Source organism: Salvia splendens, chromosome 10 (assembly GCF_004379255.2).
Source record: "Salvia splendens isolate huo1 chromosome 10, SspV2, whole genome shotgun sequence".
Lineage (NCBI taxonomy): Eukaryota > Viridiplantae > Streptophyta > Magnoliopsida > Lamiales > Lamiaceae > Salvia > Salvia splendens.
In genome coordinates this window covers 19,055,918-19,073,898 of record NC_056041.1, presented here as the reverse complement: position 1 = coordinate 19,073,898, position 17,981 = coordinate 19,055,918, and the positions used below count along the sequence as shown (strand labels likewise).

Genomic DNA, 17,981 nt, shown 5'->3' with positions numbered 1-17,981 from the left:
CTGAATTTAAGGTATCCACAAGGGTTTAAGCGATTTCAGCTGGAATTTTATTTTGCAATTGGTGGTTGATTTTTTTGTTGTAGGGTTAGCATCTGAAAAACTAATTTGCAATTCTTGGTCGAATTTAATGGTTGTAGGGTTACAGTCGGGGCATGTGGAAAATTTTGCAGTTAAAGTGGATTGGAGGGAAAAATGAAAGAGAAACTACCGCCTAATTGTTTTGGCGAAATGGCTACAAAATTGGAAATTACAATACAGGTCCGAGGGTTTGAAAATAATAGGGGACAAGAACCATGCTTTGCAGTCACATCAAATCTTTTTGCAGGTCCCATCAACAGTCCATGCAGCAGTGGCGGCCATACAAAAGGCCGGTTTTGCCCTTCCAAGCCCTGAGGGTATTATGGTCCGAAAATACACGATTTGTGATTACATATTTTGTTAGATCCCTCTGTTGGATTTTTAAAAGTTAGGGGCATCTGCCGTTATACAGCGAAAAGTTAGGCCATTTGGTGCAGTTCAGTCTAAATAAAAATGGTTATGAGTCATGTTTGCATTTGAGAGAGACAAGAAGTAGGGGGCAAGTGGTGGAAGGAAATAATGCATCGTGAAGCAGCATGTCCCAGTTTTGTCTGCATTTTTCAGTATTTTTTCTTCCCGCTTTAAACACCAATTTCCAACCTTCAACATTTAATGCTTGCTGCTGTGAATTGCTTAGTCTGAATGTCAAACCAAAAATTTAATTTTTATGGTGCAGGAACAATGAATGTACTATTTCACCATTTTATAATATTTACTGAAATAATGAATTCTTGGCATCATCTCAGTAGTGGTGGCTTTGGAGGGGCGAATGCAAAGATTTCTTTTAAGTAGATGCACTATTGGGATGGTGATACTTTTAATTATTATTCGTACTACTATATATTTTAGGACGTCGGTTTAGTGATTTTTATTGGGTTTTTTTCTGATTTATTTATATTGAACAACACTTCTTTTTACGTTGCGTCTAATGCCTCTAATAAGTTCTTTAGAATAATAAATGTATGCATTAAATTAAACAAAAGACAATGTGCAACAAGAAAATAACTTTAACCAAATATTTTATATACATAAATGAATTAACTTAATTGATACTCCTAGCTAGCATGCATACAATAGTTTCGAAGACAATATACAGAGTCCTAGGATTTTTAAGTGCTACCTCGGTCCACGATTAAGTGTTCTAAGTTGATTTGGCCCAAATTTAAAAAAAAATAATGGAAAATTATTCGAAAAGTTAGTAGAGTGTGAGTACTACTTTAATATATAGTTATAATAAAATGTGACTTAAATGAGTTAGTAGAATGTGGAGTCCATTACTAAAAATAGTAAAAAGTAAATAAGACACTTAATTATGAACCAAAGCATAATTTAAAGGGATCAAGAATGACCTAACTGAAGTCTCATAGCGGAAGAAATCAATGGCAAAATTGAGCCCTCAGTCATGATTGCTCCAAAAGTCGTGTAGGTTTTTTGTGACGGTAAAACTTTCATTGGGTATCTCAGAAAATTCGGTTCAACACGATCGCTCCAAAAGTTTTCACGAAATATTGGACAAGATAAGTATCTTTAACTTGATGAGGAGTGTTGAAAAGAAATCAGCTAAAGATCACACAGGGGAAAAGAAAAAATAATGGTCAAAACTTTCCCTATTGAAAATAACATAGAAGTATATAATTGTGTTAGCCTTCAAATAGCATGTAAATCGTTCTCCAAAGTGATAAACACTAAATAAATACGAAATCTTACATTGAAAGTTACTAAATTAAAATCAAAGAATAATTATTAAATTCATAAAAAACTCTTATATTGAATACAAATAAATTAAAAATCAATGAAAAAACTGTCCAGTAATTTTTCTCTCAGAATAAATCTCATATAAAATACAATCCTCTTTTTACCTATGATTATGATGCATATATTGAGTTATATTTTCTGCGATCCACAAGAGCACTTTTAGTGTCACAATGGTTTTAATGCATAATTAGTAAAGTAAATAAAATATAGTTATAGAGCATGAGTATTAGATAAAAGAGTTTTTAAAATTAGAAAGTGCATACTTTGAATTAAAAAGGAAAGAGCGACATATTTTTATTAAGTAGTACTCCCTCCGTTCCTTGTTAATAGAGACATTTCTTTTTGGCACGGAGTTTGATAATAGTGTGTTAAATGAATAGTGAAAAAAGTAAGAGAGAAGAAAGTAAGAGAGATGAAGAGAGAATAAAGTAAAAGGGAGAATTACTTTTTGCCTAAAATAGAAATGACTCAATTAACTTGGAACTTTCCAAAATAGAAAAATGACTCTATTAACATGGAACGGAGGGAGTACAATTTAGGATTTATCATGCCATGGTACCTTTTGAAAGAATTACATACTAGCTAAAAAGGCCATACCTCTTGAAAGTTGAAAGAATTACATACTAATGCATGTCTTGGAGTCTGAAAAAAACAGTCAAAGAAGAGTGTAGAATTTTAAAGTGGGATCTTTCTGTTGTGTTGGTATGCATTTATATGGGGAGAAGGCGACAATACCAATGGTTGACGTATGTCGGTAAACAATTCGTATTTAGGACTTAGGGATTTATTCTAGATGATATATGATACATTAATAAAGTATTTAATTAACAAATAACAATAAGAGGAATATTTGTAATTATTTTCTTAATCAATCATATAATTCAAAATAAATACTTTTTTGAGAGATACAGATAATGATAAACTTAATTTTAGATTTACCTGATTTTTAAATGCAGCCCAATAAGATTCAAAGTCCAATACAAATAATATCTCCTTGTAGCCCAACTCAAATTACTTTTTCAATTAACATACTTCAAAAATTGAGTATTAAAAGTATAAGTGGTAAGATTAAAAAATAGTAACCCCACTTTTAAATAGTCAAATTTTAATAGTACTAATTGGTATCCACTTTTTTTCATGTTATATATCTAAATGGAGTTAAAGAGCCATAACTGCAATATTAATTTAACAATCAATTTTCACATTATCTACCTTCATTTTCATGTTACATAGGTAAATGGAGTTAAAGAGCCATAAATGCTATACTAATTTAACCATCAATTCTCACATTATCTGCCTTCAAATTTTCAAAATTTATTGAAATTATGTTGATGGAACTATATGTTTTTCCAATACAAATAATGGTATCAATATCATTCATTTTATTGATGTCTTTAATAATATTAACAGAGATATAGTAGGCACAACCGCACAATCACACGCATATAGGAATAAATAGATTAAGATAATATCAAATGTGGACCAAAGTTAGTGGCTACGCCTTTCGATGAAGTACACAAAAGTTAGAGATAATAGACTAGATTTACTAACCAACATGTGATTTATATTTGTACTATAGTATTAAAATGTGAGATGAAGGTTTTGAAACAAGAATCAATATGCATGGAGTGACATAGTAGTAATAAAGGCTTCCCCGTGACCTTGAATGACAGTAAAATTCATATGTAGAGACCTTACATTTTCATCTTAGGTGATAATAAAACAACATACCTCAAATCACAATCTATCCACTGCTTACTTTTGGAATCTCTCTTATTTTTGGTCCCCCTTTTTCATAACCCACCCACACAAATTCTATTTTTATTTATCATAAATTAGCATCCCTTCAAACTAGCTATGCAGATGATAATAAGTCATAATGGCTAAAATTCACAATTTCTTTCACATTTCAACATTGCTTTTGTTATTCCAATCAGCCCTCTCATGGAATGATCAAACTAAAGTAGCAACACCACCTCTTCCAATCCCTCCATTGCCATCATATTCCCAACTGAAATGGCAGCAGAGGGAGATCATAATGTTCCTCCATTTTGGTGTCAACACCTTCACCGATAGAGAATGGGGCACTGGCCTGGAAAGCCCGTCCGTGTTCAATCCAACGGGCCTCGATGCCAACCAATGGGCCGATGCAGCTGCTCAAGCCGGCATCTCGTTGATGATTCTGACGGCCAAGCACCACGATGGATTCTGCTTGTGGCCTTCCAAATACACTGATCACTCTGTCATTGGAAGCCCTTGGAAGAATGGGGAAGGAGATGTGGTGAAAGAGTTTGTCGAGGCGGCCAAGTCCCGGGGAATCGATTCGGGCCTGTACCTTTCTCCGTGGGATCGCCATGACCCTAGATATGGACATGATAAGCTCTACAATGAGTACTATTTGGCTCAGTTACAAGAACTTCTCAAAAGGTAAAATTAATTTTTTCTATATATTAGTATAATTCTAAATCATAAGGGTTATACAAATTATGAGTATTACTCAATTTTTCAACCTTCATTTCTAATTGAAAATGAAAGCAAAATTTGAACTTTAGACCTCTCTATGAAAGGAGCATGGGAAACACTAGAATTTTCTTGACTAAATGTGCAGTGTGGTGAGTTATAATATGATCAAAACTTTGTTACACATGATCATTTCATAAAGCCACATCTATACTAATCTTGTAGAATCAAATTGAAACCTATATAGAGTATTAGAGTGTGTGTGTGCTAAAGGAGTTACACATTAACATGAAATTCAATTTTTTGGATAAAATAAAATAGATATGGCGATGTTAGAGAGATATGGTTCGATGGAGCAAAAGGGTCAAGTGCAAAAAACATGAGCTATTACTTCAACGATTGGTTTTCGATGGTGAGGGAACTGCAGAGCAGCATAAATATATTCTCGGACGCCGGCCCGGATGTCCGGTGGGTCGGGGGTGAGAATGGATACGCCGGAAGCACATGCTGGTCCACCATCAATGCCACATCTCTATCAATTGGCAACGCAACCATTATTAGGTAACTCAATCAATCTACATATATCATTGATATGCATCATATTCTTACTATATAAATGCAACTTCCTGATCAATATAAAAGTGAGCGTCTTATTAAACAAGTTATTCATCTAACTCCATGAAAATAGATTGGGACTTCCTATCTATTAATATATATGAACACTAGGAAAAAAATGATTTTTATTCCTCCAATTAACTTTTGTATTTGTGGTTCAAACTTAATGCTCTAAGTAATTTATAACTCGTGAACCTTTTTTGGGATTGTGAAGGTGTGACTCAAGAACTTAATTCGTCAACCAGAATTTCAAAAGGGTTAAAGTTCGATACCAAAATTAAATGATTTTACCTATAAAACTATCAAATACAAAACAGATTAGCAACTTTTTATATCTTTTCAATATAAAGTAGATCAAGTTCACCGATTTCTCACTCCAAAATTCATTTTCTTTTTATAATCCCCAAAAAAAACATTCATAATATGGATGGATAGTGCTGACTGCTGAGTCATATTGTGCCAATAACAAGCTAACATTATCTCCACGTCGCATAATTCATTTTGGATCTTTCTATTAGATATAAGCGAAAGAGTAAACATTATTACTAGTGGCCACATTATTAGTGCCCATTTTGAGACCATGGCACATTCATCTTAAAATTATGTAACCTAATCCAAATGCTCTTTTCTTTTCAATTCAATTATTCAAATATATATATGTACTATGTAGCTATCTCAACTCCGGCGACTCCAAAGGGACAAACTGGCTGCCGGCGGAATGCGACGTCTCGATTAGAACAGGTTGGTTTTGGCACAAATCACAAGCACCAAAAAAGCTTAGTGAACTACTCGATATCTACTACAAATCCGTCGGTAGAAATTGTGTTTTACTAATCAACGTTCCACCAAACACAACCGGTTTGATATCCAAAGGCGACGTGCAAAGATTGAAACAATTTAGAGAAGCAATTGACGCCATATTTTCCTCAAATATAGCTCAAAATTGTTTGGTCAAAGCGAGTAGCCAACGAGGTGGTAAGAATGGAGGTTTTGAGGCGAAAAATGTGGTGGACGACGATCATCTATGGACATATTGGGCCCCGAGTGAGAAGGATAAGGGAGATTATTGGATAGAGTTTAAATCAAGAAGTGGAAAGATCAAGTTTAATGTGATTAGGATACAAGAAGTTATTGGACTAGGGCAAAGGGTGAAGAGACACGAAATTTATGTGGACGGGATTAGGGTTGCTAAAGGAACTACAATTGGATACAAGAGGCTTCATAGATTGGAAAAGGGAGTTGTGCATGGATATAGTGCTATGATCAAGATTGTGAAAGCAAAGGGACTTCCTTTGATCTCTTCTGTTGGCCTACATTTTGATCCCTTTTGGAACCCTAATCAAGGGATTAATGGGTCCATTAATAATTAATTGATTAATTACCACTTTATCTACATTGATTTGATCCTTAAGGTTTTTAATGTTTATGCTCGCACACAACGTGAAATATTCAAGAACATCGTTGTGTTACAACATCTCAAGTGCAATAAAGACTCATGATTTCTTAGTTCGGAACATTTATTGTTGACTGTGAGTATTTATATTTTTTTTAATCTATTGATGCTTGGCTAGTTTTCAATTTCTATTATTTATCGTTTCTTTCATTTTTGTTACACGCATTATTATTCCATGTCCAAATTTGATCCCTTTAATTGAGTTGAGGTGAAACATCTGATATAATGAGCTATCGGGCTTTCAAGCTTATATGGGATTCTTTTGAAACCATTATTTTTCTCGTCCCTAGTGCATTTTCGACATATGACTAAAAATAGCATTACTTTATTATGATATCGATTATTGTATTTAATGAATACTCCATTCATCCCAGTTTAGCAATCCCGGTCTTTTCATTTTAGTTTGTCTCACATCAGGAGTCCCCGCTAGAATCTTTCATAAATGATAATAGATCGGCCTGTATTCCACTCACATTTTATTACCATATATAAAACTAATACTCCTCATTTCAATATCTTTTTTCACCAACTTTTCTTTACATTTTTTAAAACCTACGCATAATTCAACTGAGATTGCCAAAGTGGGATGGAAGGAGTATGAAATAACATGTAGCTTAATGGTAGATAATATTTTTAGGACTTAGGAGAATGAAGTTGTGGGAGAGCCAATTCATATTTTTAAGGAAGGGATAGAGTATAATTCCAGTCAATCAATATTTGAAATTCTCAACAGTCAACAAAATAAGAGAGCGAAATAAAAACTTCAAAAATCGTGAGTAAACGTAGTCTATTAACAATTTGGCTTTTGCTATGATTCTGAGGTTGATATGTTAGCAGTTTCTTTTTAGATAAGAGATTCTTTGAGGAAGACACATAATGCTCACTTGGTCAGTCAGGCGAGGTACAACGATACACAATGAACACTATTAGGTCTTGACGTAGAACGAGTTGATATATGAAGAAATATACACTCAAAGACAATTAGCTATACAAGAAAAGTAGCCTGTGAGCGTAAATGAATATTGATTGATGAGTAATGATTATAATGCATATTGAATGATATGAGTAAACACAGATGATTAATTCTAGTTAAGATGATTGTCATGTATCTATCAATCTTGCATACAAGTGAAAAGCAAGACCTAACTACGTTACTACAATGAAAAATACTCCCTCCGTCCCGGGCTACTCGCTCATTTCCTTTTCGGCTCGGAGATTAAGGAATGAGTGTATAGGAAAGTCAAAAATGACGGCTATAGGTGAATTTTTTACTAAAAATGGAAAGAGTGCAAGTAACTTGGGACGCCCAAAAAGGAAATAAGTGCGAGTAGTGCGGGACGGAGGGAGTATTACTACTACAAATTAAATGGAGGGAAGAGAAGTTATTCTCTTGATAATGATCACCAAAACTTTCCTTTAAAAAATGTTAATAATTACCAAAACTTATATGCCCCTGACATGCCATATTTTACTCAGATTCAGCAATGTTTGATCTGGAAGAGAAATGGAGAATGCTTCACCATCTACGGTTGTTATTCGCACGACCTCTTCCACCACCACCACCGCCTCTAGCGAATCTATCATTCCTCCGATCTGGAAATCCTCCTCTCCCGCCTCCTCTTCCACTGGATAACCTACCATCTCGTCTCTCCAGGTAACCACCACCACCACGCCCTCCACCTCCACCTCCAAACCTCCCCCCTCCTCTTACCTGCTCTCTTTCTTGCAATCGGGGCAATGATTTCACCACCTCCAGGCTTACCCCAGAATGATTTTTCGGCTCTGCATCCCCATGATGCAGCTATGTCATGAGAGTCCATGATTTATAAAAAAGTTCTCAGTATACAGCAGTAACTAACCAGCAATAAACTGGTCCAGATCTTCAGTAGCCACATCAAACACTGCACCCTTGCCATCAGCGGTCAACGAAAGGCCCCTGATTGATTCGACTTTCTCTTCTGGTAGAAATCTTCGGAGAACACCATAGACAAAGCTGGAAAACATCAGTTTTTAAGTGATTAGTGATAATACAGAGAACAATTCACACAGACAAAAGATAATATTGATGCAGAAAGCTCAACAAACACCTCCAACCAGGGAAACCACTATATTTCTACCCAAGCTTATTGTTCTACCAAAATGACACATAGACTCAAGCCTACTTGCAAATGCTCTATCAAGGATATGCCCTTTAGCAAGATAAAAAAGAGACGCGAGAAAAGAGAGGGAAATTTAGAAATTAAAATAACTCAGAACGAGTACATGTTTTGATATACCTTCTATATATATTGGAAGTGAATGATGTCATTGTTACAATACTGAATTTTATTCATGTAAGAAGTTTCTATAGCGAATGAATGTAAAAGACTCAAATGACTCTTTGTGCCAGCTATAGTGTCAATGCGCCGTGAAGAATTAAACATGCTAACATATCATACAGAATCATATCAATGTCACAAATAACGCAAATGAATACAAGTATACCATAATCACTTGTAAGAACTCACGAAGGTGTGTAAATGGGCTTTCCACACTCAAGAAGAACAGTAACATAGTTTTCCATTGAAGTGAGAAGTGACCTACTCTTAATTTCAGTATAGCCCTGCAAAAGATGATGTCTTCTGTAAATATTATATTAACTTGATGTACAACCACACTCGACTTAAGAAAGGAATTACAGCTATTTTCGCCAGTGCCTTTGCTAGCAATTCTGCTGGGGACAGGACAGATGACTTCACTAGCTCTTCAGCAGCATCCTTAAATACAGGTATGACCCTACATATTTTTCGATATAGTAGAAATATCTTGGGTTATTTCGTTACTCCCTGAAAAAATGAACATAAAAGATACACGGGTACCTATCAGATATCTCAGCTATTTTCTCAGCAGCTTCTGCACCAGCAACTTTAGCTATATCTGCAGGCTGTGGAGCTGACATATGTTCAAATTTCACCCCAGATTCTCTTTCTATCTTTGAAAAGTTTGACTTCCTTGGATCATAAAGCATTACAGCAATTCCAGTTTTCCCTAATTAAAGCATCATTATGCTTTCTATATTGGAAAGTTTTCAATAATTATGTAAATCTCAGATGCATAGGATATATATATCAGGAAATCACCTGCTCTTCCTGTTCTTCCAGAGCGATGAATGTATGCCTCTACATCGCGAGGTGGTTCACACTAGAACACAAAACACATGTATTTAACACGTCAAGGCAGAAAACAACATAACATGATCATGATTACCAAAAATTAGTATGTACACACCTGAATAATTAGCTGGACGTCATCAATATCTAACCCACGTGCCGCTACATTTGTAGCCACAAGGGTTGAAAATTTTCCGGATCTGAATCCAGAAAGTGTGACCTGAAAGTTTCGCGCAAGAAATATGAAGACATTGTTTACAAGGTGTACAATTTATATTTTGCTTAATCAGTTAAATTTGCCCTTAATAGTGAAGCTATGATATTCATTTTATGGAAGTTCGACAAATTAAACTAAAAGAATATAAGACCGACGAAACCATACGTATCAATTCATCATAGAAGCACAAGTTTTCCTAATATGCTAGTAATATCTACTGATAAAAGACCGAAAATAATTCTACTACTAGAAAACGAGCAACAGTGAACATAACATTCCTGTATAAGTTTCTACCTCACGTGTAGCCTGTTGTATGTCACCGTGCAAAGCACGTGCTCCAGGTAGTAATCCAGCTAGTGTGGAAGCAGAATCCTTTGTCTCCGTAAAGATAATAGTGCGACCTCCACTGAAGAACCACGGAGGAGAATGAGAAAGAAAGGGAGTGTGTTGTTTATGAAATAGAGTAAAAGAAAATTAAAATATTAACAAATTTAGTAGGATGATAAGAGGCTACCAACCTACTATAGCAGTGGATAATATCAGGAATAATTTGGGATCTGGCAGAGCCAGAGCAGGGAAGAACAATATGTCTCACGTTGGTGCTAGCCTTCATTTTCTCATTTCCAACAAGATCAGTAGTTTTCTTATCTTGTTTTAGAAATTTTGCTGAAATCTGGGATTGAGAGTACTTAAAATTTCTCAATGAAGATTGAAAAAAATTCGGATGAAATAGAGATGCCATATTGTGAGTATAGGAAAGATGCGAGAATGAGAATAAAAGACATACATGCTTCACCCATTCTGGTAAAGTAGCGCTAAAAAGAAGTGTTTGGACTCTACTTGCATCCTCTACCTTGCCTTCAAATCAATAACAGAAACAATATGATCATGAAAAATGAATGAGCACAAAGTAATATGACACTTAAAAAATCACAAAACTTAGCATGCGCGAAGCCACACTCTTAGAAACATAAGCCAAGAACTGCATCTCGGATGTAGCATCAACATCTGAGAACTAGCGTTATAAAATATAGAGCACATACATTTTTATCCTATATCCACTTGTAACATACCCAAGATAAGTTCAACATCTTCAACAAAACCCATCCTCAGCATTTCATCAGCCTCATCAAGTACACGGAACTTTAGTGCACTCAAGTCAATCGTTTGTCTATCTATGTGATCCTGCACATCGAGTTTACAAGCTCCATATGTAGCCATATGCTCTAGTGGAAGCAATAGCATACAGTATAAAATAATGACTGTGTCTATTTTCAACCTCAATATCAACTCCGAGAAAACCAACCTTAATGCGACCAGGAGTACCAACAACGATGTCAACACCTCTTTTCAACTGAATCTGCTGTGGCTGGTATGGCGAACCACCATACAGACAGCAACATTTCAACCCTAATGATCCGCTGTATATCTCAAAATCAGTAAACACCTATGGCCATGTAGGAAAAAGAAGTTAGGTTCAGGAACAAGAAACCGAAGCAAAGTTTAAACTGTGAAGAAAACATTGACAAAGCATTGGAGAAATAGAAAAATGGATGATTATATACCTGAGTGGCCAGCTCCCTAGTGGGTAAAAGCACAAGAACACTTGGTGGCCTTCCATAACCAGTCATCCATGATGTTTTCGCAAGCCCATTCGTCAACGATTCCAATATGGGCAACATAAAAGCCAATGTTTTACCCTGATAAGATTCCAATGTATATTAGATAGACATATTGTGAAGGAATAGATTAAATCACCTGATCCAGGATGCCTAATGTCTTATAATATACTAATCCAACTGTTAAAAACAAGTAAACAATGCTTGAGACTCAGTTGATCATATGCTTGATTGGCACAATAAGAGCTTAAATCCGCAATCAAACATGGAAATCTTAATTGTAAAAGTAAATTGCAATGATAAATAAAAAATGATCTAACCTGACCAGTGCGTGCCCTACCAACCAAATCAGAACCATCGAGAATGGTATTGAAGGTCATGGCCTGAATCGGAAACAAGGACTCGATTCCCTTGTCCTTGAGGGTATCCCTCAACGCCTTGGAAATCCGAAATTTCGTCAGCGCATTAGGATCTTCCTCCCCCTCGTTATTATTGTCGAACCTCATCTTTTCTTCTTGACAGAATTCATGGGCGAGCCCATCTCCGAACTGCATTGCTTCCTCTCCTCCTCTTCAGCATCATGCCTCGATCTCTGAAAATCTCCCTCTCTCGTCCTAATTTAGGTAGTTTTTCTTTTTCTTTTCTTTTTTTTGTATTTTTATTTTTATTTTCCTTGACTTTTTCTGTGTGATCCTTGACTTTAGCATTCTCCATTTTCTTCTTGATTTCAGATGGAAGATAATCATATTCCCCTTCCAAGCACACTCTCTCTAGGTAATTGGCGGGAAAGCGTTTGACTTGTGGGTTCATAGGCGGGGAGACTTTAGCCGTACGATGGAGATGCGTTCCATTCACTCTTGCTAGCTACCATTAGATCTACAGACAGACGGCTCACAATGTTATACTACTACTGCTATATAAAAGGTTACACAAACAAAATGTTATAAATGTTTTAAATTAATATAAAAAGTTTTAAGTTTATATAAATCATACAAAATGTTTATTTAGTGTTTCATATTAATATATTCCCGTCTAAATTAGTTTAACATAGTTAGTTTTCTTACTATTTTCCATTGTTTGTATGTGTTGGAGAATCAAAGCAATCGGAATACCAAAACGAGCAATGCGAAAGGAAGAATAATGTGCACTTGTTGGAGAGAAAACTAAACTTTGTATTGAATGTGTATTCTTGAGATTACAAAAAACTAGAGCTCAAAACTAACTCTAGTTATATCACACTACAACAACAGCTAAGCTCACAAACTCTAACTAACGAGAAGAAAGAAACAAGAAAAGAAAACCAGTTAGAAAAGCCTTCCAACGGCTAGTTTCCTAACAGACAATTGAGAACACAAATGGGCCTCTGGAATTGTCCTTCAACCTTGGGCTGAACATTAATTCACCCATTAACAATTCTCCACCTTGAATTCATCATTCAGCAACTCCAGAAACCGGAACCAAGACCATGTTTAATAGCTTTAAACAATAGTCGAACTTGCCTTTATCCAAAGGCTTTGTAAGCATGTCTGATGGATTGTGTGCAGTGTCTACCTTCTCCACCTTCACTTGCCCACTCTCTACCTCATCTCTGATAAAGTGAAGTCTCACATCTATATGCTTTCACCTCTCATGAAACATCTGGTGCTTAGCAAGGCAAATAGCACCATTGTTATCACAGTTCACTGTCACAGCCTATTGCACTATCCCAAAATCTGATGTCAATCCCTTCAACCACTTACTCTCTTTCACAGCTGAAGTTAAGGCCAAGTATTCAGCCTTCGTGGTAGATAAAGCAACCATATCTTACAATCCAGATTTCCAGCAGATAGCAGAACCTTATAGTGTGAAGACATAACCCGTTTGAGACTTTCTTGTGTCCAGATTGGTGGCATAATCTGAATCACAGAAACCAAGCAAAGCATCACCTCTTCTATCTAGTCTTTGTTCATATAGAATCCCCAGATTTCCTGCTCCCTTCAAATATCTGAGGGTCCATTTCAAAGCATTCCAATGCTCCTTCCCATGATCTGTCATGTACCTGCTTGTTGCACTGATAGCATGGGCCAAATCTGGTCTTGTACATATCATCATGTACATGATGCTTCCAACAATATTAGAGTATGGAATTAGACTCATCTCTAACCTCTCTTCTTCTGACTTTGGTCTCTGATCACAGGATAACTTGAAGTGCTTGGCTAAAGGAGTTCCAGTAGGTTTCATGTTGTGAATATTGAATTTCTTCAAAATTCTGCTGATATAATCAGATTGAAACAGTCACAACTTCCCATTATTCTTATCTCTGATTATATCCATACCCAAAATCCTTCTAGCCTCTCCCAAATCCTCTATTTGAAAATCAGCTTTCAATAGCTCTTTCACCTTTCTGATCTCATCAAAATCAGGTCCAGCCACCAGCATGTCATCAACGTATAGCAGCAAAAAAACATCAGCTGAGCCTTTTTCCTTCCTAACATATACACAGTTATCATATTGTGATTTCACAAAACCATGCCTGCTCATGCTCTCTCCAAACTTTCTGTACCACTGCCTAGAGCTCTGTTTCAGCCCATATATGCTCTTCTTGAGCAAGCACACCTTATCTTCTGACCCATGAACTTCAAAACCTTTAGGTTGGGCCATGTATATGGTCTCCTCAAGCTCTCCATTTAAGAAAGCAGTTTTGACATCAAGCTGTTCCAGAAACCAACCTCTCTGCGCAACCAAAGCTAGGAGCATTCTTATAGATGTGTGCTTCACCACTGGAGAAAATACTTCATTAAAATCCACTCTTTCCTCCTGTTTGAAGCCATGAGCAACTAATCGAGCCTTAAATCTTATCTGCTCCTGACCAGCAGTTTCAATTTTCTTCTTGTACACCCATTTGCAACTTATGATTCTCCTCATCACAACTTTGTCCACTAGTATCCAAGTCTTGTTTCTGATGAGTGAGTCATACTCTTCTTTCATTGCTCTGATCCATTGCTCCTTCTCTGGTCCATCAATGGCTTATGAATATGTAGCTGGCTCAGAATACTCTATCTGCTCAGCCACATTCAAGGCAAAAGATAACATCACAGAATCTGCATATCTTGCAGGCAGTTTTCTTCCAACTCTCCTTGCCCTATCTCTAGCCAGCAAGTAATCACTCTGATCTTCACCTTGCTGTTCTTGATGATCACCTACTGACTCACCAGCAGCTTCACCTTCATCCAAGCCAGGCTCACCAGGCTCCACCTCAAAACCATCACCTATCAATTTGTTGGTTTCAGTAGAGCTTTGATCATGGTTGTGGCAAGGCATCTGCTCCTCCAGGAACACTACATCCCTACTCACCACTACTTTGTGATTCCCAGGCTCCAAGGACCACAACCTGTAGCCCTTCACACCATGCTGGTATCCAAGAATTACACACCTTAATGCCCTTGGATCCAGCTTGCTATCTCTAGTGTGAGCAAAAGCCCTGCAACCAAATGACCTGGGCCTTGAGTAATCTGCCTGACCTCCATACCATCTCTCATCAGGTATATCACCACCAATACTTGATGAGGGACATTTATTGATAAGGTGAGCAGCTGTGCAGACTGCCTCCCCCCAAAACTTCTTCTCTAATCCTGATGAAAGTATCATACACCTCACTCTCTCGAGCAATGTTCTATTTAGCCTCTCAGCTATGCCGTTTTGTTGAGGATTGGCTGGAACTGTCCTATGTCGTTTTATACCTTTCTCCTTATAGAAAACATCAAACTCCTTGGACAAATATTCCAAGCCATTGTCTGTCCTTAAACATTTAAGTGAACAGCCCTTCTCAATCTCTACTTCTTTGCACCAATTCTTAAACACCAAGAATGCCTCAGATTTCTCTTTCAAAACATAAACCCATGCTTTCCTAGAGTACTCATCTATAATCGACATGTAATACCTTCCCCCACCCAAAGAATTCACAGGGGCAGGTCCCCACAAGTCAAAATGTGCATAGTTCAGTGGAGAAGAAGAATGATGTTTACCTGCTGAGAATGGCAGCTTCTTGGCCTTGCCCCTTATGCAGTCCTCACATGGACCAAGCTTTTAATCAGCTTCACCATTGATTAACCCCTTCTTTATCAGCTGCTTGAGGCTGCCTTCTGCAGGATGCCCCATTCTCAAATGCCATAACCTCAAATCTGGAGCCATAGTAACATTTGACTCACCAAGTATGGCAGTAGCATCAAGATAATACAAGCTTCTTACCCTTTTAGCTACCATCTTTATATCAGGGCCTTTGTAAACTGTCATTCTTCCCTCTGATGAAGTGAATGAATATCCTTTAAGCTCCAATGTTCCCAGGGAGATCAGATTCCTCTTAACTTGAGGAACAAATCTGACATCAGTTAGCACTTTCACTGATCTATCAAACATCCTCAACTTGATGCTCCACATCCCCTTTATGTGACAAATCTGATCATTCCCCAGAAGCACTGTCCCACCGATTTGTCTCAAATCCTGAAACCATTCAAGATGTGGGCTCATGTGGAAAGAGCACCCGGAGTCCATGATCCATGAGCCCGCATTAGATGTATCCACCACATTTAATGCCTCTGGTGTATCATCTTCCTCATTTGAGACAACATTTGAGCTTGCACCCTTCTCAGATGCCTGTTTTTTCTTCCAAGCATGACAATCCCGTTTGATGTGGCCTGATTTTTTGCACCAATAACAGGATCGTGTTTCTTTGATTCCACCAGAACTTGCTTTCACGTCATCGGGCTTCTTCTTGAAAATTTTCTTCCCAAACTTCTTGATATGCAGAGACTCTGGCAGAACTTCAGAACGATGAACAGCTCCCTTTTGTAATTCCTTTGACATCAAAGCTGCAGTGACTTCAGATAAGGAGATTTGTTTGTCCCTACCATACAAGATTGCATCTCTCATCTGATCATACGAGGCAGGTAGGGCATTAAGAACCAAGATCACCTTATCTTCATCCGAGATCTTGACATCTACAGCTTTAAGATCATCGATAGTTTTGTTGAATTCCTCCATTTGCTCCATGATGGATTTATCATCAACGAAACTGTAAGAGTACAATCTGCGCTTCATGTATAATCGATTAGCCAGAGATTTGGCCAAATATACCTCATCCAATTTAGCAAGAATCTCAGCAGCCGTCTTCTCATTTTGCACCTCTCTCAGAACCTTATCGCCAAGGCAAAGGATCACGGCGCTGTGAGCTTTCTGAATCATCTCCTCATGCTTTGCCTGCGCTTTATCATCTAGCGCCTCCTTCCCTTTCGCCTTCGGATCCACCTGATTGAGAGCAGCTGCGAGCCCTTGTTGGATGAGAAGAGCCTTCATCTTCATCTTCCACAATCCGTAATCATTTTTGCCGTTGAATTTTTCAGCCTCGAATCTCGACGCCATCGCAATTCCGATTCAATCGATTCCTCTTATTCTACTTCCCACAGACAGCGCCAATTGTTGGAGAATCAAAGCAATCGGAATACCAAAACGAGCTATGCGAAAGGAAGAATAATGTGTACTTATTGGAGAGAAACTAAACTTTGTATTGAAGGTGTATTCTTGAGATTACAAAAAACTAGAGCTCAAAACTAACTCTAGTTATATCACACTACAACAACAAGCTAAGCTCACAAACTCTAACTAACCGAGAAGAAAGAAACAAGAAAAGAAAACCAGTTAGAAAAGCCTTCCAACGGCTAGTTTCCTAACAGACTATTGAGAACACAAATGGGCCTCTTGAATTGGGCTTCAACCTTGGGCTGAATATTAATTCACCCATTAACAGTATGGAAAAGTGACAGCTTCCTAGGACGAATCTGACTATGTTTTACATATATCTCCACGGGCATTATTCGGGAAGCTGCAGCAACTGGCCGCGGTGCTTGGAGACAATTTGGCGGTGTAATTCTGGAACCTCCGGTGGTTTGATTTGATCTCTTGGTTGGAGCTTTGTCATTGTCGTGCTCAGGGGCGGACCCATGTACATTAGGGTTGGGACTAAAGCCCTTAATAAAATTAATTTTTAACCTTTTTCGTTTTGTAAATTTTTAAAATTTAACTAAATTTAATGCAAATTATCATGTAAAAGCCCCTAAAAATAATCTAAAACACCCAAAAATATACTTTACAATAAATTTTAGAAATCACAGCCCTTATCGTTATTTATTTCTGCATCCGCCCCTGGTCGTGCTCTCCTCGGACTCCACTCCCTTCGGTTGTTCTGCTTCGGCCGGTATCTCACCCCTTCCTCGGGCGGTGTCTCCTCTTCTCCTGTCACCGCCTGGCTCCCGTTAGTATCTTCTACTGCGACATCTGTCGTCGGCTCAGCCGGGTAGCCCACAACAAAAAAACTCGCTATTTAGTGACGGGAAATTTCGTCACTAATCAGCGAAATTTCTTCATATAACATTGTTAGTGACGGACTGAGTATTGGTAGATCCGTCAATAATTAGCTTGTCAATAAAAAATGTTAGTGACAGATTTTTCTGTCACTAATGTTACTAACCCATCCAATGACAGAAAACACATGTGGTAAGTTAGTATTAGTGACTGAATAATATGTCACTAATTAGTGACTGCCGCATTTCTGTCAATAATCCGTCACTAGCCATTGAGCTTTTGGCCTCTAATAGTAATTC

The 17,981-nt window shown here is 37.4% G+C and overlaps 2 protein-coding genes across 3 annotated transcripts; one reads left to right on the top strand and one right to left on the bottom strand.

The window, feature by feature from the left end:
- The first annotated feature begins 3,600 nt into the window (after positions 1-3,600).
- LOC121750420 (alpha-L-fucosidase 1-like) lies at positions 3,601-6,414 on the top strand. The gene is made up of 3 exons (XM_042144956.1): positions 3,601-4,260; positions 4,615-4,854; positions 5,579-6,414. Exons 1-3 carry the CDS (start codon positions 3,713-3,715, stop codon positions 6,276-6,278), a joined length of 1,488 nt encoding a protein of 495 aa, XP_042000890.1. The 5' UTR covers positions 3,601-3,712; the 3' UTR covers positions 6,279-6,414.
- A 959-nt stretch (positions 6,415-7,373) lies between these two features.
- On the bottom strand, positions 7,374-12,213 carry LOC121753414 (DEAD-box ATP-dependent RNA helicase 7-like). 2 transcript variants are annotated; one of them, XM_042148715.1, is made up of 14 exons: positions 11,667-12,213; positions 11,293-11,427; positions 11,034-11,174; positions 10,801-10,912; positions 10,515-10,585; positions 10,246-10,415; positions 10,022-10,133; positions 9,629-9,730; positions 9,481-9,541; positions 9,220-9,388; positions 9,040-9,136; positions 8,869-8,963; positions 8,221-8,354; positions 7,374-8,143 (listed from the first exon to the last, which is right to left on the bottom strand). In XM_042148715.1, the coding sequence occupies exons 1-14, from the start codon at positions 11,898-11,900 to the stop codon at positions 7,878-7,880; spliced, it is 1,899 nt and encodes a 632-aa protein (XP_042004649.1). In that variant the 5' UTR covers positions 11,901-12,213; the 3' UTR covers positions 7,374-7,877. The 2 variants fall into 2 exon arrangements, with proteins under 2 accessions (XP_042004649.1, XP_042004651.1); XM_042148717.1 differs by having other exon boundaries at positions 10,246-10,400.
- Between the last annotated feature and the right edge of the window lie 5,768 nt (positions 12,214-17,981).